We start from the raw sequence: 24,547 nt of genomic DNA on the forward strand, positions 1-24,547 counted from the left end.
CAGGAGTTGAGGTGTTTGTTACCGTCATCTTTAGCTTCTTGGAAGCATCGCCCTGTGTTTGAGATGTATTCGATGCAGCCCTAGCATTGCTCTTCGCTTCTCTCTTCTGGTTACGACTTTTCCAGAATTCTTCGTTGTCTCGCTCTATCATTAGAGCCCGTTCTACTACATCGGCATACAATCTAAGCTTAAGAGGAGTCAGCTTGTTATGAATTGACCCTCTCAGACCTCACTCAAACTTCTTAGCTTTGTGAGCTTCATTCTGAATCATAAATGGGGAAAAACGGGATAATTCAGTAAATTTAGATTCATACTGGCCTACAATCATCTCCCCCTGTTCTAAGCTTATGAATTCCTCTACCTTCTACTCTCGTACACACTCAGGAAAGTATTTTTCATTGAACTTCTCACAGAACATATCCCATGTCCATACGGTATTTTCGATAATTGTTCTAGCAATTGTCTCCCACCAATGGTCGGCCTCTCCCTCGAACATGAAAACTGCAAGCGTAACCTTCTGCCCCTCGTTACATCTAAAAACAGTGAATATCTTTTCTATTTGCTTTTTTCACTTTTCTGTCTTCATAGGGTCCGACAAACCCTCGAAAGCAGGTGGTTTCAATCTCTTAAATTTCTCTATTAAGCCCCCAATGTCATCCTTCACAACTTGGGCGACTCTTCTATTATCACGACGAATGTGTTGTCCAAGAATGGCTATCATGTCGCCTAAAGCACGAAAGACCCCATCAAGTGATTGGCCACTTTCGGTAGTGCCCGGTGTGGCCGCCATAAGACTGGCTCTACCTCTACCTCTATCTCCACGCCCGCTCCCAGACATGTTTGAAATCAAACAATAAGCTTTAGATATCACGTAAGGGTGGATCACTAAAAAACAATACTATAAGTTAAGTTTTGATAACAACAACACTCGCAGGGGATATATCCTAATTTTCAAAGTGATTGCAGTTTCAAGTAAAACCTTAGGTCCTCCTCAATGATTCTAAACCTAAGCTTTGATACCAATCTGTCATGCCCCGAAATCCAGCACCTGGGTATATCCGACCCCAATTCCGTACCTGTAGGCATGACTTATGTTTTGTATGTTTACATTTCATATTCCACACATATATTGACAAAATAACCTCATTCATAAAATATAACAATCCAAAAATTAAATAATTAAACATTTATTTAAAGAAAAATGTCCATGTTCCGACTATTCAAGATTATCATCAAACACATGTCATCGTAATATTGTCATACTAAATGTTCATTACACTTATTTAGAAAATGGTAAAGAAACAAAAATAAATAAAAGAAAATTTCTTTAAGCTCCTCCATGTGATCCCGATCTTAAAATTTTAAAATCCCAACAAGGTAAGCTGCGTAGCCTAGTGAGTAATCTCAACACAGGTTTCAAAATAATCTCATGTAATATGAATATAACTGTATAAAAATACAATACATATTTGGGCGAAACAACAAATGAGGAGATTTAATAAACAAAATGTTTCAATGTAAATTCAAAGAAAAATGGATGAATAAAATCAACATATGTTATATTCCATAATAACATGTGCGGTTTATTCTTTTTAACATCAGGGCCAGTTTATACCGGTTGGCCAACACCCGCGCCAATACAACACCTAGCCTGGCAATGGGAACCTCTTGTATGATATGCTCACCCATCCAAAGGGCACTTGGTGAGGGACCCATTTGTACGTTAATTGGTCAGACTACTACCCTACCGAACTTGACAGTGGGAAGCTTTTGCAATCCTGACATACTTACCCACTCAAATGGTACGGTAGAGGTTCCAAAAGGTACCAGTTGAGTTTCTAGGACTTTCAACCCAAGGGTCTTCATCGCCCCACCTATTTACGCTTTACCTATTTTTTAATATTGCATAAATCAAATATTTCTAAAAACATTTAACGACTCCTATTGATTAATTCATAATACGTGACGTGCACAAATTATTAAATTTAAAACAAAATTGTTAATCAATGAAAATTGCATATACATTATTAAAGTTCTAAAAAAAAATAATAAATAAAAATAAAAATAAATAAACATGCAATATAATTTATTTGATTTAAGAATCCAAAATTTATAAACTTAAGATTTTTGCAATAATATCATGTCAATTAAAATAAAGACAACCGAACGACAAAAATTAAAATGACATGTTTAAAACTATAATAAGCAATTAAAACAAATAATAAAAATTAAACATACAACAATGCATATAAGATGGGCAAGTAAGATCTAATTATTTGAATGAATGACTAATTAAATAATAATAAAAACATTATTTTTTTAAAATATCAAGTGAGAGAAAAACTCACCTTTTTCTTAAAAAAGTATTTTCTTTTTTTTTTCTTTTTCTTTTCTTTTCTTCCTGTCTCTTCCTTTTTCTCTCTCCTCTTTTCTTTCTTCCTTTTTCTCTCTCTTCTCTCTCTCCCTCTATTTTCAACGTGAATGTCCTGTAATCTCTCTCTCTCTCTCTCTCTCTCTCTCTCTCTCTCTCTCTCTCTCTCTCTCTCCTTACTTCCTCACCTCACCTCACCTCACGTTTCACAACCTACCACCTCACATAACAATTTCTCTTATCCTATTTATAGTGATTCATTTCACTAGCTACTATTACAAAAAATACCAGTATTACGGGCATTTTTATCACACGCAGCTATGATAAACCACCACTATAGATAGAAATAAGGGGCGCTTTTACGTGGCCGCCCATGTACAATGAATCCATCGCCACTCCTTTCAAATAAAAAAAACCTAAATCTATTTTTTACCCCCAAATCGCGTTTCTCTCCCGCGTGCCTCTTCTCTCCTAAAACCCTTCTCCTGCCTCTTCTATCCCAAAACCCTTCTCCCCTCTTCTCTCCTCCCTTCAATAACCGACCGAAACTCTGTGTGTGTGTGTGTGTGTGTGTGTGTGTGTGTGTGTGTGCAACCCGCGAAAACCCACAAAACCTCCTACTGCTGCAACTCCGCCCCCTACTCTCTCTCTCTCTCAATCAATCGCCGAAGCAATGACCATGGCACAAGCACTCTCGGTCTCCCTCTCTCAGGTCTCTCCCTCTTTCTCTGTCCATCTCGTGCTTAGTCCACTACCAAAAAAATGGGCAAAGGTTACGGATAAAATCCGTAGCCATAGGCCTATGGCTATGGTTTTTGTCCGTAGCTAGTCTGTGGCACGACCATAGTCGTAGGTGTCGTAACAATAGGTCTGGAACCTATAGCTACGGATTAAATCCGTAGCTATAGGTTACAACAACTATAGATATAATCCATAGCAATTATATCTGTAGCGATAACATAAACAGCTACGGATATTATTTGTAGCTAAAAGTTTGTAGCAATGTGCCAAATTCAATAATGGCTACAGTTGTCAGATTAACGGCTACGGTCAATATCCGTAGCTATTTTGTACATTAAAAAAATATATAATCATTTGTTCATTCAATTACCACCTGGATAATCATTCATTCATTCCATTACAATCAATTACAATCCTTCATTCAATCAATTACAATTATAATAATGCTGAAAATACAAATCTTTGGCTTCATTAGAGCAATTTGCTCGACTTTACCCTGAAATTTCAATGATAAAGAATTGAAAAAGAAGATATATTTTGATGGTATGATATTTTTTTTTCACAAGTAAATAGGCCTTTTTCAGCCATCAGCCCATCACCTACCTGAAGAATCAAAAATCGATTGTTGTCCAAGTCCACTCCCTTTCCTTTCAATTTCTTAGTGACCTCTGTAAAATTACTTCCACAGTCATTTATGTAGACATTTGAAGAGTTGTCTCGAAATGCAACTCTAGTAATGACAAAGTCACTTCCTGCAACAGCTTCGTATATTCCATCATCCTACAAATAGTCATGGCATTCATAAATCGGAGTGACCATTGGGGGAAAGAAAGACAAAGTGAAAGAAATGCATCATGTATAACCATTTTCTTTTTTATTCTTAATGAATTAATAAAAACTCAAAGAGAAATGAAATTGACACAAAAGAAATGGTCTCACCATATGGTTTGTAGGGCCAAAATAAACGTCTGGACGATTTCCGCAAGGAGGACCATCGGTAGCCACAAGTACCCACTTCCCAAGTGGAACAGATACTGACCACGAGTATCTATGACCTGAAAAATGTGCAAGCAGAGCTGACCATCATGAAAAGAAAATCTCCATTTACTTTTTAATTACAAGTAGGACATGCTAGTGATTAGTGGCAATGCCTCGAGTTCTAGATAGTTTATAGGTTTTGGGATTTCAGAATAGGTTTAGGTTGTAGGTTTAGGTTATAAGTTTATGTTAATGTTGTAGGTTATAGGTTTAAGTTATAGGTTTAGGTTTAGGTTTAGGGATTTGAGAATACATTTACGTTTTAGGTTTAGGTTTAGGTTTTACATTTAGGTTAAGGTTATAGGTTTAGGTTTAGGTTTAGTTTATAAGTGTAGGTTATAGGTTTAGGTGTAGGTTAGGTTATAGGTTAAGGTTTAGGGAATTGAGTTTAGGTTATAGGTTATAGGTTTAGGTTATAGGTTATAGGTTATAGGTTAAGGTTTAGGTTTAGGTTATAGGTTAAGGTTTAGCTTTAGGTTATAGGTTTAGCTTTAGGTTTTGGGTTTTGGGATTTGAGAATAGGTTTATGTTATAAGTATAGGTTTAGGTTAATGTTGTAGGTTATAGGTTTAGGTTATAAGTTTATGTTAATGTTGTAGGTTATAGGTTTAGGTTTAGGTTTAGGTTTAGCTTTTAGGTTTTGGTTATAGGTATAGGTTTAGGTTTAGGTTATAGGTAATAGGTTATAGCTTTAGGGAATTGAGAATAGGTTAATGTTTAAGTTTAGGAAATCGGGTTCAGGTTCGGGATCGGGTTTAGGATTGGGTTTTCAAGTTTAGGTTTAGGTTAAGGAGTTGAGATTAGGATTAGGTGTAGGTTTAGGTTTAAGGATTTGAGAATACATTTAGGTTTTAGGTTTAGGTTTAGGTTTTAGGTTTAGGTTAGAGGTTTAGGTTAGGTTTAGGTTTAGGTTATATGTTATAGGTTATAAGTTATAGCTTTAGGGAATTGAGAATAGGTTAAGGTTTAGGTTTAGGAAATTGGGTTCAGGTTCGGGATTGGGTTTAAGTTTGGGTTTTCAAGTTTAGGCTTAGGTTTAGGTTAGGGAGTTGAGATTAGGATTAGGTGTAGGTTTAGGTTTAGGGATTTGAGAATACATTTAGGTTTTAGGTTTAGGTTTAGGTTTTAGGTTATAGGTTAAGGTTTAGGTTTAGGAAATCGGGTTCGGGTTCAGGATTGGGTTTAGGTTTGGGTTTTCAAGTTTAGGTTTAGGTTAGGGAGTTGAGATTAGGATTAGGTGTAGGTTTAGGTTTAGGGATTTGAGAATACATTTAGGTTTTAGGTTTAGGTTTAGGTCTTAGGTTATAGTTTTAGGTTTAGGTTTAGGAAATCGGGTTCGGGTTCGGGATCGGGTTTAGGTTTGGGTTTTCAAGTTTAGGTTTTGGTTTAGGTTTAGGTTAAGGTTAGGTTATAGGTTATAAGTATAGGTTATAGGCTATAGGTTAAGGTTTAGGTTATAGGTTTTGGTTTAGGTTTAGGAAATCGGGTTCGGGTTTGGGATCGGGTTTAGGTTTGGGTTTTCAAGTTTAGGTTTAGGTTTAGATTAGGGAGTTGAGATTAGGATTAGGTGTAGGTTTAGGTTTAAGGATTTGAGAATACATTTAGGTTTTAGGTTTAGGTTAAGGTTATAGGTTTAGGTTAGGTTTAGGTTTAGGTTATAGGCTATAGCTTTAGGGAATTGAGAATAGGTTAAGGTTTAGGTTTAGGAAATCGGGTTCAGGTTCGGAATTGGGTTTAGGTTTAGGTTTTCAAGTTTAGGTTTAGGTTTAGGTTAGGGAGTTGAGATTAGGATTAGGTGTAGGTTTTGGTTTAGGGATTTGACAATACATTTAGGTTTTAGGTTATAGGTTAAGGTTTAGGTTTTAGGAAATTGGGATTGGGTTCGGGATTAGGTTTAGGTTTGTGTTTTCAAGTTTAGGTTTAGGTTAGGGAGTTGAGATTAGGATTAGGTGTATGTTTAAGCTTAGGAATTTGAGAATACATCTAGGTTTTAGGTTTTGGTTTAGGTCTTAGGTTATAGTTTTAGGTTTAGGTTTAGGAAATCGGGTTCGGGTTCGGGATCGGGTTTAGGTTTGGGTTTTCAAGTTTAGGTTTAGGTTTAGGTTTAGGTTAAGGGTAGGTTATTGGTTATAAGTATAGGTTATAGGTTATAGGTTAAGGTTTAGGTTATAAGTTTTGGTTTAGATTTAGGAAATCGGGTTCGGGTTCGGGATCAGGTTTAGGTTTGGGTTTTCAAGTTTAGGTTTATGTTTAGGTTAGGGAGTTGAGATTAGGATTAGGTGTAGGTTTAGGTTTAAGGATTTGAGAATACATTTAGGTTTTAGGTTTAGGTTTAGGTTTTAGGTTATATATACATTTAGGTTAATGTTAGGTTATAGGTTATAGGTTTAGGTTATAGGTTATAGGTTATAGGTTATAGGTTAAGGTTTAGCTTTAGGTTATAGGTTTAGGTTTAGGTTATAGGTTTTGGGATTTGAGAATAGGTTTAGGTTATAAGTATAGGTTTAGGCTAATGTTGTAGGTAATAGGTTTAGGTTATAAGTTTATGTTAATGTTCTAGGTTATAGGTTTAGGTTTATGTTTAGGTTTAGGGATTTGAGAATACATTTAGGTTTTAGGTTTAGGTTTAGGTTTTAGTTTTAGGCTAAGGATGTAGGTTTAGGTTATAGGTTTAGGTTTAGGTTTAGGTTATAGGTTATAGATTATAGCTTTAGGGAATTGAGAATAGGTTAAGGTTTAAGTTTAGGAAATCGGGTTCCGGTTAGGGATCGGGTTTAGGTTTGGAAGGTTTAGGTTAAAGAGTTGAGATTAGGATTAGGTGTAGGTTTAGGTTTAAGGATTTGAGAATACATTTAGGTTTTAGGTTTAGGTTAAGGTTATAGGTTTAGGTTATAGGTTATAGGTTATAGCTTTAGGGAATTGAGATTAAGTTAATGTTTAGGTTTAGGAAATCGGGTTCAGGTTCGGGAATGGGTTTAAGTTTGGGTTTTCAAGTTTAGGTTTAGGTTTAGGTTAGGAAGTTGAGATTAGGATTAGGTGTAGGTTTAGGTTTAGGGATTTGAGAATACATTTAGGTTTTAGGTTTAGGTTTAGGTTTTAGGTTATAGGTTAAGGTTTAGGTTTAGGAAATTGGGTTCGGGTTCGGGATCGGGTTTAGGTTTGGATTTTCAAGTTTAGGTTTAGGTTAGGGAGTTGAGATTAGGATTAGGTGTAGGTTTAGGCTTAGGAATTTGAGAATACATCTATGTTTTAGTTTTAGGTTTAGGTTTAGGTCTTAGGTTATAGTTTTAGGTTTAGGTTTAGGAAATCGGGTTCGGGTTCGGGATCGGGTTTAGGTTTGGGTTTTCAAGTTTAGGTTTAGGTTTAGGTTTAGGTTAAGGTTAGGTTATTGGTTATAAGTATAGGTTATAGGTTAAGGTTTAGGTTATAGGTTTTGGTTTAGGTTTAGAAAATCGGGTTCGGGTTCGGGATCAGGTTTAGGTTTGGGTTTTCAAGTTTAGGTTTATGTTTAGGTTAGGGAGTTGAGATTAAGATTAGGTGTAGGTTTAGGTTTAAGGATTTAAGAATACATTTAGGTTTTAGGTTTAGGTTTTGGCTTTAGGTTATATATACGTTTAGGTTAATGTTAGGTTATAGGTTATAGGTTTAGGTTATAGGTTATAGGTTATAGGTTAAGGTTTAGGTTATAGGTTAAGGTTTAGCTTTAGGTTATAGGTTTTGGGATTTGAGAATAGGTTTGGGTTATAAGTATAGGTTTAGGCTAAGGTTGTAGGTAATAGGTTTAGGTTATAAGTTTATGTTAATGTTCTAGGTTATAGGTTTAGGTTTATGTTTAGGTTTAGGGATTTGAGAATACATTTAGGTTTTAGGTTTAGGTTTAGGTTTTAGTTTTAGGCTAAGGATATAGGTTTAGGTTTAGGTTTAGGCTATAGGTTATAGGTTATAGCTTTACAGAATTGAGAATAGGTTAAGGTTTAAGTTTAGGAAATCGGGTTCCGGTTCGGGATTGGGTTTATGTTTGGGTTTTCAAGTTTAGGTTTATGTTAAGGAGTTGAGATTAGGATTAGGTATAGGTTTAGGTTTAAGGATTTGAGAATACATTTAGGTTTTAGGTTTAGGTTAAGGTTATAGGTTTAGGTTATAGGTTATAGGTTATAGCTTTAGGGAATTGAGATTAAGTTAATGTTTAGGTTTAGGAAATCGGGTTCAGGTTCGGGAATGGGTTTAAGTTTGGGTTTTCAAGTTTAGGTTTAGGTTTAGGTTAGGGAGTTGAGATTAGGATTAGGTGTAGGTTTAGGTTTAGGGATTTGAGAATACATTTAGGTTTTAGGTTTAGGTTTAGGTTTTAGGTTATAGGTTAAGGTTTAGGTTTAGAAAATCGGGTTCGGGTTCGGGATCGGGTTTAAGTTTAGGTTTTAGGTTTGGGTTTTCACGTTTAGGTTTAGGTTAGGGAGTTGAGATTAGGATTAGGTGTAGGTTTAGGTTTAGGGATTTGAGAATACATTTAGGTTTTAGGTTTAGGTCTTAGGTTATAGTTTTAGGTTTAGGTTTAGGAAATCGGGTTCAGGTTCGAGATCGGGTTTAAGTTTGGGTTTTCAAGTTTAGGTTTAGGTTTAGGTTTAGGTTAAGGTTAGGTTATAGGTTATAAGTTTAGGTTATAGGTTATAGGTTAAGGTTTAGGTTATAGGTTTTGGTTTAGGTTTAGGAAATCGGGTTTGGGTTCGAGATTGGATTTAGGTTTGGGTTTTCAAGTTTAGGTTTAGGTTTAGGTTAGGGAGTTGAGATTAGGATTAGGTGCAGGTTTAGGTTTAGGGATTTGAGAATACATTTAGGTTTTAGGTTTAGGTTATAGGTTAATGTTAGGTTGTAGGTTATAAGTTTAGGTTATAAGTTATAGGTTATAGGTTATATATTAAGGTTTAGGTTATAGATTTTGGTTTAGGTTAAGGTTATAGGTTTAGGTTTAGGGTTAAGTTATAAGTTTAGGTTAGGTTTAGGTTTAGGTTATAGGTTATATGTTATAGGTTATAGTTTTTGGGAATTGAGAATTGATTAAGGTTTAGGTTTAGGAAATTGGGTTTGGGTTCGAGTTCGGGTTTAGGTTTGGATTTTCAAGTTTAGGCTTAGGTTAGGGAGTTGAGTTTAGGATTATGTATAGGTTTAGGTTTAGGGATTTGAGAATACAGTTAGATTTTAGTTTTAGATTTAGGTTAATGTTATAGGTTTATGTTATAGGTTATAGGTTATAGGTATAGGTTTTAGGATTTAAGAATAGGCTTAGATTAAGGTTAAGGTTTAGGTCTAGGTTATAGGTTATAAGTATAGGTTTATGTTTAGGTTAAGGTCTAGGTTTAGGTTATAGGTATAGGTTTAGGGAATTGAGAATCGGTTTAGGTTAAGTTATAAGTATAGGTTAAGGTTTAGGTTTAGGAAATTGGGTTTGGGTTTGGGATCGGGTTTAGGTTTCGATTTAGGTTTTGGGTTATAGGTTATAGGTTTAGGTTTGGGTTATAGGTTAAGGTTTAGGTAAGGTTTTAGGTTAAGGTTATAGGTTATAGCTTTAGGGAATTGAGAATAGGTTTAGGTTATAGGTTTAGGGTGTGGTTTAGGTTAAGGGTGTGGTACCTGCAAATACAGACACAAACACGCCCTGTCCAAATGGCCAGGCCCCTCCAATGCTGTCCATAGGAAATGGTCAGCTTCATCTTGGTCATAACTGCTGTTCCCACTTTCTAAGGACCCCCACTCATCCAGATAGCTCCAACGGGTTTGCTCCATTAATTTCGAACAAATACATAAACACGACCTGTCCAAATGGTCAGGCCCCTCTAATGCTGTCCATAAGAAATGGACAGCTTCATCATGGTCATAACAGTGGTTCCCACCTTCCAAGGACCCCCGCTCATCTGGATAGTTCCGATGTACATCCGGGTCTGCTCCATTAATTTCAAGCAAATACATAAACACGGCCTGTCCAAATGGCCAGGCCACTCCAATGCTGTCCATAGGAAATGGACAGCTTCATCATGGTCATAACAACGGTTCCCACCTTTCAGGGACCCCCGCTCAACATTCGGATAGCTCCAACACACATCCGGGTCTGCTCTATCAATTTTTACGGAATTATGCATGTCCTGCTCATGAGCATGCCTAATATTGCCAATGCATGGGATTCAACACAAATACTTTTTCATTATTCAAAGAAGGGAACTCGAGGGTTTTCCTTACCTTCCATTGTATGCTTCCAAGGTGCAAATGGCCCCTGAAACACACATACATCCTGGGAATCGCTTCTCAAAACCGCAGACTGTTTTGTTTTGAAACTCGTTCATCTCACCTGAAAACCTGTCACATAATGAATAACTGTAATCACAATGATAACTATTGTGAATGCTACCTTCTAATCCTGCTCTATTAACTAAGTTTCATAAAGCAGTTGAACCATTGGAGGAAGATAGAGACAGGTCTAATCCTAAAGAAATTGATGTTTATATCAACTAGAATATGAAGCATTTCAACATCCAAATCTAAAGAGTGATCATTTCTTCATTTTCTACATGGTATAAAGAAAATTCAGCAAGAACAATTTTGAATGTCGCATTACTCTTAATTTAAAGTTCTTTATATTCATTTCCTTCGACATGTGTGTGATGCCCACTTCTTCCAAAACTATCAAGATGGTTCAAAGTGGGCCGAAGGTGCATATATGGTCAGATTTGCATCTACCATAAGATTTGGTTCCAAGTTACAACCAAGTCATGCTATTAATCATCCAGTTGCATGCCAACAGTCTAATAAAATCCTTACAATGTGGGGACCACCTAAAGTGATGCCTAGCATGGAATGCCGAATGCTTGCCTGAAACAAAAACAAAAACAAAAACAAAAAATAAAAAAATTGAGAAACCAACCTTAATTGGATGTTGGGATAAATGTTTGCAGCTCTGGCATTATAGCCTCAGCACAAGCTCTGGCATTCATCTTCACTTGATATCTTCATATCCCTACAAATGAGAGGTAGATTTTATAAGAGATTAGATATATGTAGAGAGAGGTTCTTCCTTTCATGTAGCATGTAGATATATTCCAACATATTTATACATGGGCATGAAATTGTGTCCACTACCAAAAGTTCATAGGCAAAGGAGTTAATGAAGCTTATTTTGCACTTATCTTTCTAGAAGAGAACCCGAGTCAAAGCCAACAACTTGCATGGATGATTTTAACATGAAAGATATTTGTCCATCTCCAGCAAAATGTATTCAAAATAATCCAATTGGAATGAAGGATGATTTTTTATTTTTTTATTTTTAAACACAAACTCACACTCACACCCACACCACATGGAAAATCAATCTCATGACCTCCCAGTTAAACATCTTGAAATAATAAATAAATAAACAAACAACTATATCACAGTTATGGCGTTCTTAACAAACAGAATTCTAGATATTAAAATAATCAGCAGCTACTTTAAATGCCAGATAAATCAAACTCACAAGTACATGTCTAGAAAAATCAAAGTCAAGATTTGTTGTTAAAACCCTCACTCTACCCTTATCGGTATTACACTTTATCCACAGGATTTTTGTGGCACAAGAAATAAAGTACTCCTTACACTTTATCCACAGATGACTTCTTTTTTTATGCCAATTCTTTTCTTCTTCTTTTTGGCATATTATGGCCTACCTAGGAGTTAAACAACCTGATTTTTGGCCAAAAGTTCAAAACAATGTGGCCCACCTATCGAAAATCTCCCAACTATATTGGCACATGTACCTGTAAATGCAATCATGTTTTCATTGCAAACCTCACTTCTTACCTTACACTTCAATTTCCTTGAGTTCTTCCACTCTTTCCATAACTTAAATCTTCCATTTTTATTTTTATTTTTATTTTTTATTTTTTGCATAAAGGTGGGAGCACACTACCTGTAACTTTGTTAAAAAAAAAAAAGGTGTACAAACACTTTAGTAGGCTCCAAAATGAAAAAAAGGGGTCACCCTTGACCTATGAAACCTACAACTCATAGCATTAGCCTATGCAATAAAAAGTAAAACCAGTAAAACAGAAAATACAATAATCTCCAACCACAAAGAGAAGCCCCTGCAGCTACGAAAAAGAGGAAATCCAACAACATTGGACAACCAACAACACCGAGACTTTCCCTCAGTAAGACCTCCACCATTATAGCAATCAACAAACCCAAATAAATGATAGCAGGATGACATTGTGAGGTGTGAGTGAGTGTGTTAAAAAGAAAAGAAAAAAAAAACTATGCTTTCTTTTCCTCAAGTGTCTTGGAAATGAAGTTTTCTGAGAAAGACTATTTCTTTCCCATGCTTTTCACAAATTAAAACAGGCCCTTAAGTGAAACCTAAAATTCTCATGAGAAATTTGTAAATTTAAGAAATTTTGGAGAATGAGATTTGTCAGTAGCTAGTATGCTTACAACTACATACCTTTCCAGTGTAAATACAAGGTTCCGATAAACAAACCACTACAAAATATAAAGCAAATGCGTCAATTACCAAGAACCGTTGAAGCAGGTGGGACCCATTTCAAATGCAATCATGGCCATGTAAATTATAAAGGTTCTGGTAGAGGTGGCCATGGTGAATATGGTGGTGGTTGTATACAAATCTGAATAGAGAAAAATCCGGTAGCAGACCCTCCCCACACATTAGAATGGATCAATGCAAATTGAGGAATTGATTTATTTTTAGCAACAAGATGAGCAAAACAAGCGTGTTTAGATAATAGGCAAGGCAAGCTTCACGATCAAAGGAAACAATGGTGCTAAGATTATTAGAAAAAAAAAAAGCAAGAGAACATACGAACCGAAATGTATCCTAATCGAGCAAGCAAATGATGCATATAATTTGGATTGTTCAACCCATACTCAGCCACATGAGTAGAAAATAACCGGTCTACATCCAACAAATATAATCCTCTAGCCTCATGTCCATCCCCAATTCTCTTCTTGATCTTCAAATCCTAGACCACAAAATGTAAAAAGAGGTGATAGAACAATTTAATTGTTTTGTTAAAGTACTGAGAAAAATAAATAAATTTGATAGGAAGGTTGAGACATGAAGAACATAGGGCAGCAAAAAGCTAAGCTGTTAAGATCCTTTACCACTTTGGAATAGGATCCATTAGCTGCTCTAATTCAATGAGGAAAGGAAGAACAAATATAGAAACATTGAGATCTCAGGAACTCTATAACGAAGCCCATTAATGGCACCAGGCTTTACTGTGGCAATCTCCCCCTCAACTATCTGTGTTAGCCCTAATGGATCATCTCAGTTTCGATAGGACTTGCTGCTAGATCAAGAATCACCCACATCCCCAACATATTGCCACCTGAAGCATCTTCCACGAAATAGAGACCTCTTGGAAAGGCCTCTCCCTCAAGTAGCTATCACTCCACCAAGGGTCTTAGAAGACCCAATTCATATTAAAAAGCTTTAGGAAGTGACACCAATTTTTAGTAGCTATGGGCAAATGAATAAAGAGGTGATGAACTGATTCTGCTTCCCTTTTACACATACTACATCTGGTAGGAATACTTAACCTTTGTATGGATAAGATGATCCTAGATTCAAATTTTTATCCACCATTGCAGTCTGCATGAAGATTTCAAACTCTCCCCAACCAGACATTGGGGAGAAGAAAGAGCAAGCAGCAAAAGAAGCCAGTGGAATCATGTTCACAAACCTTTGTCCTCTAATCCAATCATGAGGAGTTCGTTGGGCATTTCTATAAGATGAATATGATACTCCCTATTATTTCATTAAGATTCTTCTAAACTTGATATTCCAGACTGTGTTTCTCCCCACCATGCAGTTAGCCGGTTAGTAATCTTAGATTAGGTTCTCTTCAGGAAGAGTTACATGATTAAAGCCTAGGGAACACTCCTACAAAAAGCTAATCATCCAACCAAGCTATCAAAATCTGGCGTCCCCCTTTGATTCCCCCCACAGCCACCCCCCAAAGATGAGGCATGGAAGAAACTTCATCATAGAAAACTTGCCACTAGGTGTAGACATCCTCCAAAACACACAACTCCTCAAGAGGGTCCATTCCAAAATTCCAAAATTTCTATTTCAAAGGTATCCAGAGCTGAGTTCATGAAGGTAAACAAAATTTAATAGCCTCGAAAAAAAGGACGCATGCCCCCAAGTCACTCATAATGTCAAGTAACACTTATATTACACCAAACCAATTTGTAATGTTTTAAACCATAATAAATAATAACATTTAATAATTGAGAGTTATAGCTGGTTAAATATTTGGAACTGAACACCTACAGGCAAGGTACCACAACTTGTGGTTACTATAACACCCTTCCTTTCAACATGCCACTTTTGTAGCACATCAGTACAATGAAAATGGAAGGTCGCTGGAGATTTACCTGGCACAAAATTCAGGTCGGTCCACTCATCAGGCAATGGAACAACCTACAGTATGAATCAACGTGCACACCAGCCCACCTAGTGAGCTTCTCTTCCTAATTTTGGAGAAGGTCATCACCATGGTGGTGCCTATCATTTTCTTGGTACTGATTTCCTAAAAAAGTGGCCGTAAGTGATTGGTTTTCAAAGATCTAATGGAAGAATGATAGAATTTGATGCAACAAAACTATTTAAACATAAATATGAAATCCTAAAGTTTAACAAACGAGATTACAGCAAAAGTGCCACATATCACAAACCACCTTTGTTGGTATAAATGTGTCATGGTTTGAAGGGCAATTTTATGCAAAAAGGGGATGGTAGAAGCAACACTCAACACCATTATGTCATAACTTACATTCATATTTGCCACAACGTCATAATAGGATAGGTTATGAAGTCATACCTTTCTGCAAGCATTGCAGAGCCCTCTTCAAATAGTTCCTCAACAGCCCCAACAGAAGAAAGCTTGTTCGCCGGTTTATTCACAGAATTACTTAACTTTTTCCCAAATATAAGTGAACTTAGCACATTTTGCTTCTTTTTTGGTGATGATGGTAAAATGGAATAGTCAGGAGGAATGACGTCAACAACTACGCAGGTTGTATCATCTTTTAAGCCGCTTGACCTTAGAGCTTCCTTAACAACCATCTTCGCAGCAAGCTCTGCAGGTAATCCACGGCAAGATTGTGCAACCGTCTCGGATGATAAGGCATCTTATATGCCATTAGAAGCAATTATCAGCCTCCCCCCGGAATTTGAAAGCTAAACATCAAAATAAACAGGTCAAAAGGGCAAAAGGGCAAAACCATTGTGACTCATGAAGATCAAAATCACAAGCATTAGAAGGCAAATGTGAAACACTCAATGCGAACTCACCTTCACTTGCTTAACATGTGGTATCGGGACAATGAACTCACCCACATCAGTATCACCAATCGATCTAGAAAGGCATAACCCACCAGGCCAGCACCTTAGGGGGCCCACCAGTGTGTCACATAAGAAATTGAAGACTCCTTAAAAGAACAAACTACAAGATATATGAAGGATCACTTTCCAACTAAGTAACATTTCAGCTAGGAATATTAAATAGTTCAACAGATGCACTACCTCGGTACCCCCACAAACATTGGGCCTACCCACTTCACCCCCACTTGCAGTCACACGTTCTCTCTCTTCAGCATTCTCTTCAAGCCTGTGATCAACCGTCAGCAGAGAAACCACACCACCCTGAGTATCCAAAATGCATGGAGAATCCCCAACTGATGCAACTGTCACAGTCAATCCATCAACCACAACAAAGGTAACTGTAGTCCCAGAAGTCTCCCCTGTTATGAACATTGATACCAATAACACAAAACAGCATAAGATGCAAGGAAGAATAAAGAAGCATAAAAGGAGTATGTATTCCACACGTGCCTTTTCGCTGAAAGTCTATGTCAGTTTTCACGAAACCAGCAACTAGTGCTCGAGGAAGGGCTTGAAGCCACTCTTCCCTATCAATTCCTTAAAGAATCGTGCTCATAACATGATTCAACAAATTCTCTTTTGAGAATACAGTAGCAGATATGCCATTGTGCCCATCAAAGATCTGCCAACCAATTCCAAGTTTAAAGAACTGAAGGGTATATATATGGGGCTAGTGTACAGTGGCCAGCCAAAATACTAGCATTTTCATTCACTCTAGAAATTCGTACAAGTGAGGTTCATCTTCTAGTGATCCAGATCACTCACCTGAGGATGGGCAATGGACCAAAAATCTCTTCCATCAAAGAGTCCCAGCCATCCGGTTGGAGTACATCTTGCCATTGCATTGTGACATTGGCTATATTTTCTTTGCAACTGCCCATGTCCAGGAAAATTATTGCACAGCTAAGATTGTACATGCATCTGAAGTTGAAATATCACAAGTCCCATCTCATCGAGGACCATCACAAGAAAAACTACAATTCTTTGCCACATCAACCTTTCATGGTGACTACCACCAGATGAACCAGCTGGATCACTGAAAGGCATGTCCAATTTTTAACAAACAGAAAAGTCCCTGATCCAACTTAAGCATTGTGTTTTTCCTCATATACAAGAGTACTCTGGATTATATGAGTAACAGAGAGAAGTGACGAGATTACCGCAAACACAGAAAATGATGCCATAGGGTTCCCAGGAATCCTCTGACAATCCAGTTTTAGCAGGAAATAGTCTTCCCCTTTCTTCGCAAGAGCGGCATGTCCGTACCTGACCAGTGGCTTCTCAATCTTCTCATTCGGTAAAGACTCTCTCTCTCTCTCTCTCAAATCACGTTTCTCCTTGCTTCGATTTTCAATCAAATGTAGAAATTGTGAGTTTCTACGATCCCATGTGCAGAATTGCCGCAAACACGAACAGGGGTGGTAGCTACGGACGAAGGCTGAGGTCACAGGGGCTGCGACTGGTGGATGAGTCGGGGCAGTGACCAGGGTTGGATGAAAGGGGTTTCAAAAACCCTAGCACGGAATGTGCTCACATCAATGGTGAGTTTGCAGTGACATGAGGTTTTAAAAACCCTAGCGAGAGAGACAGAGAGGTTGGGAAACAGAGAGAGGGAAATGGGACTGAGTGACAGAGAGAGGATGAGGGAGTGCGAGAGATCGCGAGAGGGCGAGGGAAAGGGAGAGGGTGAGTGTGAGAGAGGGAGAGAGAGAGAGAGAGAGAGAGAGAGAGAGAGAGAGAGAGCGGGGGGGTTTTGGTTTTGGGAATTTGGGTGTGCGCGGGAGAGGAGCGCAGGTAGTATTAAGTTTTAGGGGTGACGGACATCACCATCTTGGTTTAGTTTCGAACTTGTGGGGCCCACCATTGTGTATTTTATCTATCCACTCCATCCATTCATTTTCACGGCTCCTTTTTAGGGTTTATCTAAAAAATGAGTCAGAATGAAGATGTATATGGAGCACACCATATATTAACGATATAAATATATTTTTCATTATTTCTTATGGTGTGGCCCACTTAAACTTTTGATCTTTCTACTTTTTGGGCTCTTGTACCGAAATAATATTTTAAAATTGATGGACGGATTAGATAAAACAAATATATTGCAATGGGCCCCATGGAGCTCCTTAAGCATCATCAGTATCTAATAAAGTCCAATGGGGGAGGTATGTTTTAGCTCCGGATTAAGTAGGTTTTAGCTACATATTAAATCCGTAGTAATATAGCTACGGATTAAATCCGTAGCGAAAAACCTACGTAGTCCCCAGCCTTTGCTCATTCTTTTGGTAGTGATCTCTCTATGCGTGTGTGTTGGTTGTTTTCTTATTTCCCCATACGTTTAGTAGGAATCCTAAACTCGACCATGGAAGATGGAGAGATCAGTTTTCGGTTCAGGCCTGCACTTTTGATTTCCTCATTTCCATCTCAGAGAACGGTAAATCTCTCTCTGTAATTTCATCTCAGAATCGATTTTCTGTTTCTCCATTTATTGGATTTTCAAATGTTCCTGAATTTTCAGAATTACGTTTGGGTTTTTAAACCTGACTTTTCTAAATTCTAGATCTGAAACAAATTTTCAGCAATACATTTGGGTCCCAAATTCAATCGAATGTGAATAAAGAAATTATGCTTATCTGTTTATTTAGTGCCTGGAAGTGTTTACTTCTTATGACACAAGGTTACTCTGTCGACCTATTGATGTGCATTTGGTGCCTGGAAATGTTTATTTCTTAAGACACAGAGTTGCTTTGCAATGGCATGGGCTAGGGCACTCAAGGTTAATGGGGTTTCATCATTTTGTTTAAGGATATGCAATATGTTTTCTTGTAGAAATCGATTACAGAAACTGGAGAAGATTAAAGACTCAAATAGGCAGAGCCGGCAGTTGGAAGAACTTACAGGAAAGATGCGGGAATGTAAGAGGTTGGTGGAAAATTCCATTTTCATGCATGATACTAGTTTATTAGATGAACTAGATGTGGAAAATTTCATCCCCTAGATGAAAGAACCTTTCCATACTTGTCATTGGGTTATTGTTTCTCAAGCTTATCAAAGAGTTTGACGGAGAAGTTAAGGAAGAGGAGAGTAGAAATACTCCAGACACCAACGAAATGCGTAGTGAGAAAAAACAATCAATGGTGTTGTTCACTCCTTAAAGATCTTTACTCTTTATAAGCAATTGCAACTTCTCGGTGTTTGTTTGAAACTCTAATAAGCTTTTTGTCCATATTCATTGTTATGTATTGAACTTGAGAATACTTTCTCATTTTTTACAGATTAAAGAATTGAATTCTTATGTCGCTCTTAAAAAGCAGTGAGTTGTCAACATTTCTTACAAATTACTGAAGCTGGCTTGATGTGGAACCATTTCATTTACAAAAGCATCTATTTGTTTATTTCGAAGCATCACATTTTTTTAGAACATCTACTTTGACTTTTGCTATGTTTTCTTTACATTTGTTTATTCAAAAAATGAAAAATGCCCTTTTCCATCTTGCTACTCTAAAACCAGTTTGTGTTGTCAGATATCCGAGTCTCTATTACTAAATAATTGCAAAGGGCTTTGGGACCCATGTGATTATGGATGTTTTTTAGAATAGGAAAGATGGCAGCATCCAAGTCCTATTGCTGGAAGTATACAGAAATATGAATCAACTTAAATTTCAGCTCACATAGTGGAAGTCAGGGGTGTTAAAGGCAATTCTAGACATAGGTACATTGAATGATGAACCAATCAAAGATTGGATAAGAGAAAAAGGTTAGATGACTACAACTTTAGATAACACAAGGAATAAAATTAGCTTAGGAAATGAGCTATTTGTAGGAATTTGTCTATCAATTTTGAGATTATTATCCCCCAGTGCCCTTGTTGTGAAAACTGTGCTTTTACTCTTGAATGATTAGAGTTTGTTTATTTTTATTTTTATTTTTATTTTTTAATTTTTTTAATTTTTTAGTTTGGAGCATTCAACAATTTAAGATCTTCTAGCCATCACATGAATAATTAACTATAGCAATATCGATTGGCCATTTCTGCAAGAATTCTTCACCTTTGGTCTTACAATTATCTGATTCATGGTTCTTTTCATGCTTGCAAGTTTGCCTTTTGGCCTCATTTCTAGGAAACCTGATTTATGTTGCCCGCCTGTGGCAGCTCTGCATTCTCCCAAAATTTGTTATTGTTTCCTTCCTAAAATAGGAGTAATGAATGAACTCACAAGAGTTTCAACATGAGGTTATGGGTTCAAGTACCAATTGTAATGAAATTCCACTATGGTGTGAGTGTGTGGGCGTGTGTGGGGTGTGAGTGTGTGTTTAACAAAATGAACTCCAATTTCAACAAAAGATAGCTCCCAAAATTAGGAAGATTGCGGATGTGTGGTCAGTGACGCCCACAAAAGATGGATATTCTAATTGGTCTTGTAAGGATGTGCTCATTGAGATTAAGGGACATGAACTTAAATACATGATTGGTTTCCTATCGTTGTTAGGGTAGATATCATTCATGTTGGGTGCATTTAAATTACCATCCAAATGCTATTTTGAATGTATGAGACTTCCCTAAAATAAAATAATAATAATAATTAATTGTTTTCTTTTAAATATATGGTGCACTCATCTGCGGAGACGTTTGTATTTAACTAACATTTCCTCATTTTATGGCCAAAAAAAAAAAAGAAGAAACGTTTACTTTATTTTGAGGGCTTGGATTCAACACTGGTCTGATGGAGCATGGTTGAGATAAGAAAATACAAGACTGATCTAAAAGGAGACCTTTGTCAAATACAAACTCAGATGATCCAATAAATAATTAACAATCTATGCGAAATATAGGATAAGTATCCAAGGCAGAGCATGGTTGAGATAAGAACATACCTTTCTTAGCTCACCTATATTTTGACACTAGCACATCTATTAACTTTTTACTTTTTACTTTTTCTTTCCTTAAAAAATTATTATTATTATTATTATTATTATCAATGACCTTTGGAACCACAAACACCCACATACATCCTAGAACGATGGCGTAGTTATAAAATGGAAAAAAAAGTTCACCAGTTCAACATAAGCAATGTAGATGATTCACTCGAGAACAACGTGCCATTTGAAATGCCTTTCTAAAAAGGCTACAAGAACAGAAGAGTTGTGCTAGAAACATACAAAGTAACTAAAGAAATTCAAGCTTACCTGCTAGGGTAATAAGTAATCCGTAATTAATGTAGCCAACGCTTTGGAATATATGCCCATGCTGGGAAAGTAGCTGTTCATAGAACAATGGAAGTGTCAATACTTTACGAAGGCATAGAGACTTGAGGATCACAATCACATGTGATATGTAGTTAAATACATATTCCTAAGTAAACAAAGGCCAGTTCACGTCATCATTTAGCTAAGTACATATTCACGAGTAAATTTTTATTTTTTTAAAAAATCAGATTCATTAAGATGTCAACTCCCTTGGAGAGGCAATGTATGTTGGAGATGATTGACTCGGAAAATCATTTTCTCTCCCACAATGTAAATCTTTTGTAGTTTACATTTCTTAATTATTATTTTTGAATAATCCTTTACCTATCTTCTTGATTTATTTCATCGGTTAATATTGGCAAATGCCTCCCACATGACACGACTCGTTGCATCCTTTTCCCTTTACTAAAGAATTCCATGAAGAGAGTTGTAACTAACACCCATTATAACTGATTGATACATAGCCAAAAGTGGAAAGGATGAGTGTGAATCTATTAGTAGGAGGTAGTTAATCCATTTCATCAATTTAGGAAAAAGGGTCTGCATACAAATGCTGTTGTCAGGCTTGCTAAAGGTTTAGGCTTGGCCTGATTTTAGGAACTTAAGTGTGGGGTCAGAGTCCGATTAGGGCTGAGGTTGGGATTTAAGTGTAGATTTTTTATTTTTACTTTTGGAAGTTGCGTATTTGTAGAGATGAACTCTCTATTGGTGACAAATAGAGAGCTTCCCTGTTGCACACCGAGTTTGTACATGTGGGATCCATGGTTGGTTTATCCAAGAAATTCATCTGGAAGCCCCTGTCATGACCATGCCTGCAACCCCCCTCCCCCCCCCACTCTCTAGATTTGGAAGATCCTAGCTATCAAATCCTTAGTCTTCCTTCATTTAATGTGGCATACATCAAAATTCTTGCAAAGGTTAGAGAAATGGTCCAGATTTCAACCCATTTATCAACAACGAGGATCTCTGATCAGTGGGATTTTTTTTTCTTTTTTCTTTTTTCATGTAAGCCATCCAGCAAGGGACCCACTAGATGAATGCTCTGGTCACCATTTGGTGGGGTAAAAGGGCAGTCCTCTTTAACAATGACAGAAATCAACCACTGAATTCTTGCATTCTAATTGCACTCTCAAACAGAAAATAGACTGTTGTCTTGAATTCTTACTGCCGGAAGGGAAAATGCTAATAGAAGAACAACTGACCATGTTGGTCTGGGAAGCAATCATTGAAACATCAGATACTACTCTGGTAACAACAAAATGGGCTATGTATGAACTTGCGAAAAACCCCAAGAATCAGGTAGCTCTCTCAATATATTCAATCATCTATTCATCTTTACATTTTCAATTTTATATGTTTCTGATTCCGATTGTTGTTCTAGGACTGTCTATACCATGAGATTAAAGAAGTTTGTGGGCTGCAAAAGTTCACAGAGGAAATCTGTCACAATTACCATACTTCCAAATCCTACTGAGAATCAGGTTGGAAAAAATGTATTATGAAGAGAAGCTTTCTAAAAGAACACCTGATGAACTTGAAATGATATGGAAATTTGTTGTAAGTTAAATGATCTTAAATAAGTTGACGTTTGTCCTCTTCATTTTTTCTTGTGCTTTTCACCAACATTGGTCAGGTTACTAGTTTGCAGGGTCCTTGGCATTTGTTTTTAAAACATTCCTGCCTTGTCATACTTATCTTATTCTTTGTCAGGCTTTAAAAAATTCATTCTAGAAGGGGTTCCTCTAAATGGCTTTCATAGCTAGTTTGAGAAATAAATACTGACTAGTCAAATGCCAGCTTGTTGCTTTCTGGTATTTCAATTCACTAGTGGGCATGTTTATGGCTTCACATGGTATGTCTGGATACTTCTTCCAAACTAAATGGTATTTACTGTTCTTTGTAATTTCAGTTTCCAAGATAGAAGGTATGAATACAAAGGTCTTAATAAGGTCTAGATGGGAAAATTAGCAAGGGCAAAGGCTAGTGGGAATTTTATAAGGATTCAGGAAGCACGTGTATGGGTCAAACAGTTCCTTGATCAATCTATGTTTTGTAGTTCTTATGTTGATTGTTTTACCTTATTAAATGCCTAGCAGGTGCATTACACTCTCTAGTCCATAATTGTACACATTTCCTTTGTGTCATTGCACTTATTTTGATGTCATGTATTGGTTTTACATTTAGGTTTTTCATGTCAATTTGTTGATGTGCATGTAATTTTGCCATGATATGACTGTATGGCATGCCATCTTCTTTCTCAAGACTATTGCTAAGGTAAGTTTTAAGAGTGAGAAATGTTGAACAATATTCTCATGAATAGGATTGAGTGTTTTTCAGTGGTATACACAGATGCCAATGTGGCATAGGTATGTTGTCTAGGCCATTCATCAGGTAGCGCCCTTCAAAATGTTTGCTTGGAATTTCGTGTTATACCGGTAATAGGTTCATTCGTTGTTACGCCCCAGACTCGGTAACCGGACTCACAAGTAGCCCGATAGCCGGTTCTGGCCGCAACAGCCTCCGTAGTACCCCATTCTCGGCTCATGAGGCAGGTTACAATCCTGAGATCTTACAAGGAGGATTTCCATAATAGTATAATCATTCCAATACAAGCATACCTAAGATCACAACAAGTATTCCTGAGAATAACAGAGGGCACACATCATAAAATCCACTAAGAATTTGAACTTTTACAATCATCCATCAGGTCCAAAAGGAAATACATGAGATAAAAAGGAAAAAAGAGAAAGGGCGGCAACACTAGAGTCCTCAAATGCTCAGCTCTACTCCACGCTCTGTTGCTACGACGCCTACCTAGAATCTCCTGCACGCATCAATCGTGCATAAGCTTATAGAAGCTTAGAGGGTGGTGTGGTGTGTGATAGTGGTGCACAAAAGAGTAGTAGGAGATACAAGGAGAGAAGCATGGTCAAAGAGAATATCACTAGCCTTACCCAGGCTTACCATGAATATGATGCAAAGAGTACTGGACGCCATACCAAGGCAATGCATGAAGGGGCTTGTACAGCCAATGCTAATGCGATGCAAGTAATGTCAGTGCTCATATCCAAACCATATGTCAAGTACGTTTCCAATCATAAGGAAATCACTGGGGTCCATTACACTGCTGAATGACTGCCACTCTGCAAACCCCGCACAGTCAAACGAGCGTAAGAGACCTCACTACCCGCTTGTAGACAGCCAATCACCAATAAGGCCTGAAGGTAGCGGACCCATTTACGAGTTAGTCAGACTCAGCCTAGCAATGCCTCCTCACACCAGGCAGGTAAGGCCACACACCTATCCAACCGACTACATGACAGTGGGAGTCGCGGCCTAACGGTATAAGGCCCTCATGCACTCATGTATTCCACCAGGTCACGACGTTGGAGCAGATCCTTGGTACTATGGAAGTTTTGGAAATTTCACCCATAGGCATCCTATGCACTTGGTATGCTCAACTAATATTTTCGGTGTCCACACATACAGCCATCCACGAATACCCCTGTGAAAGCAAGGCCTTGATGAAGTAAGGGCGGATATCCATAAGCTATGCAATGCCAAATACATGAATCACACAATCACCCATGCATCAGTCCCAAGTATCCATCTCTCAGGGAGATACCAACATGTCCTACACAATGGCACAACCATGGTCAATCATACCTCAACCAAGCATGCATATGATGCACATGGGAGTGGACCATGAAGATGAATAGGGGTGC

The 24,547-nt window shown here is 37.3% G+C and overlaps 1 protein-coding gene, 1 long non-coding RNA gene and 1 pseudogene across 3 annotated transcripts; 1 reads left to right on the forward strand and 2 right to left on the reverse strand.

Moving 5' to 3' along the window:
* Positions 1 to 3,506: 3,506 nt before the first annotated feature.
* Positions 3,507 to 10,535, reverse strand: LOC131248525 (structural maintenance of chromosomes protein 4-like). Of its 2 annotated transcripts, XM_058248870.1 has the most exons (4): positions 10,379 to 10,528; positions 4,052 to 4,167; positions 3,716 to 3,892; positions 3,507 to 3,608 (listed from the first exon to the last, which is right to left on the reverse strand). In XM_058248870.1, exons 1-4 carry the CDS (start codon positions 10,383 to 10,385, stop codon positions 3,534 to 3,536), a joined length of 375 nt encoding a protein of 124 aa, XP_058104853.1. In that variant the 5' UTR covers positions 10,386 to 10,528; the 3' UTR covers positions 3,507 to 3,533. The 2 variants fall into 2 exon arrangements, 1 of the variants encoding a protein (XP_058104853.1); XR_009172305.1 differs by lacking the exon at positions 4,052 to 4,167 and having other exon boundaries at positions 10,379 to 10,535.
* Positions 10,536 to 14,039: 3,504 nt separating this feature from the next.
* On the reverse strand, positions 14,040 to 17,080 carry LOC131247170 (probable protein phosphatase 2C 33; annotated as a pseudogene).
* Positions 17,081 to 17,888: 808 nt separating this feature from the next.
* LOC131248616 (uncharacterized) lies at positions 17,889 to 22,765 on the forward strand. The gene is made up of 4 exons (XR_009172325.1): positions 17,889 to 18,009; positions 18,405 to 18,888; positions 21,960 to 22,121; positions 22,204 to 22,765. It is a non-coding gene; the product is annotated as an uncharacterized LOC131248616 (long non-coding RNA).
* Positions 22,766 to 24,547: the final 1,782 nt, after the last annotated feature.

This window comes from Magnolia sinica, chromosome 1 (genome assembly GCF_029962835.1).
Source record: "Magnolia sinica isolate HGM2019 chromosome 1, MsV1, whole genome shotgun sequence".
Lineage (NCBI taxonomy): Eukaryota > Viridiplantae > Streptophyta > Magnoliopsida > Magnoliales > Magnoliaceae > Magnolia > Magnolia sinica.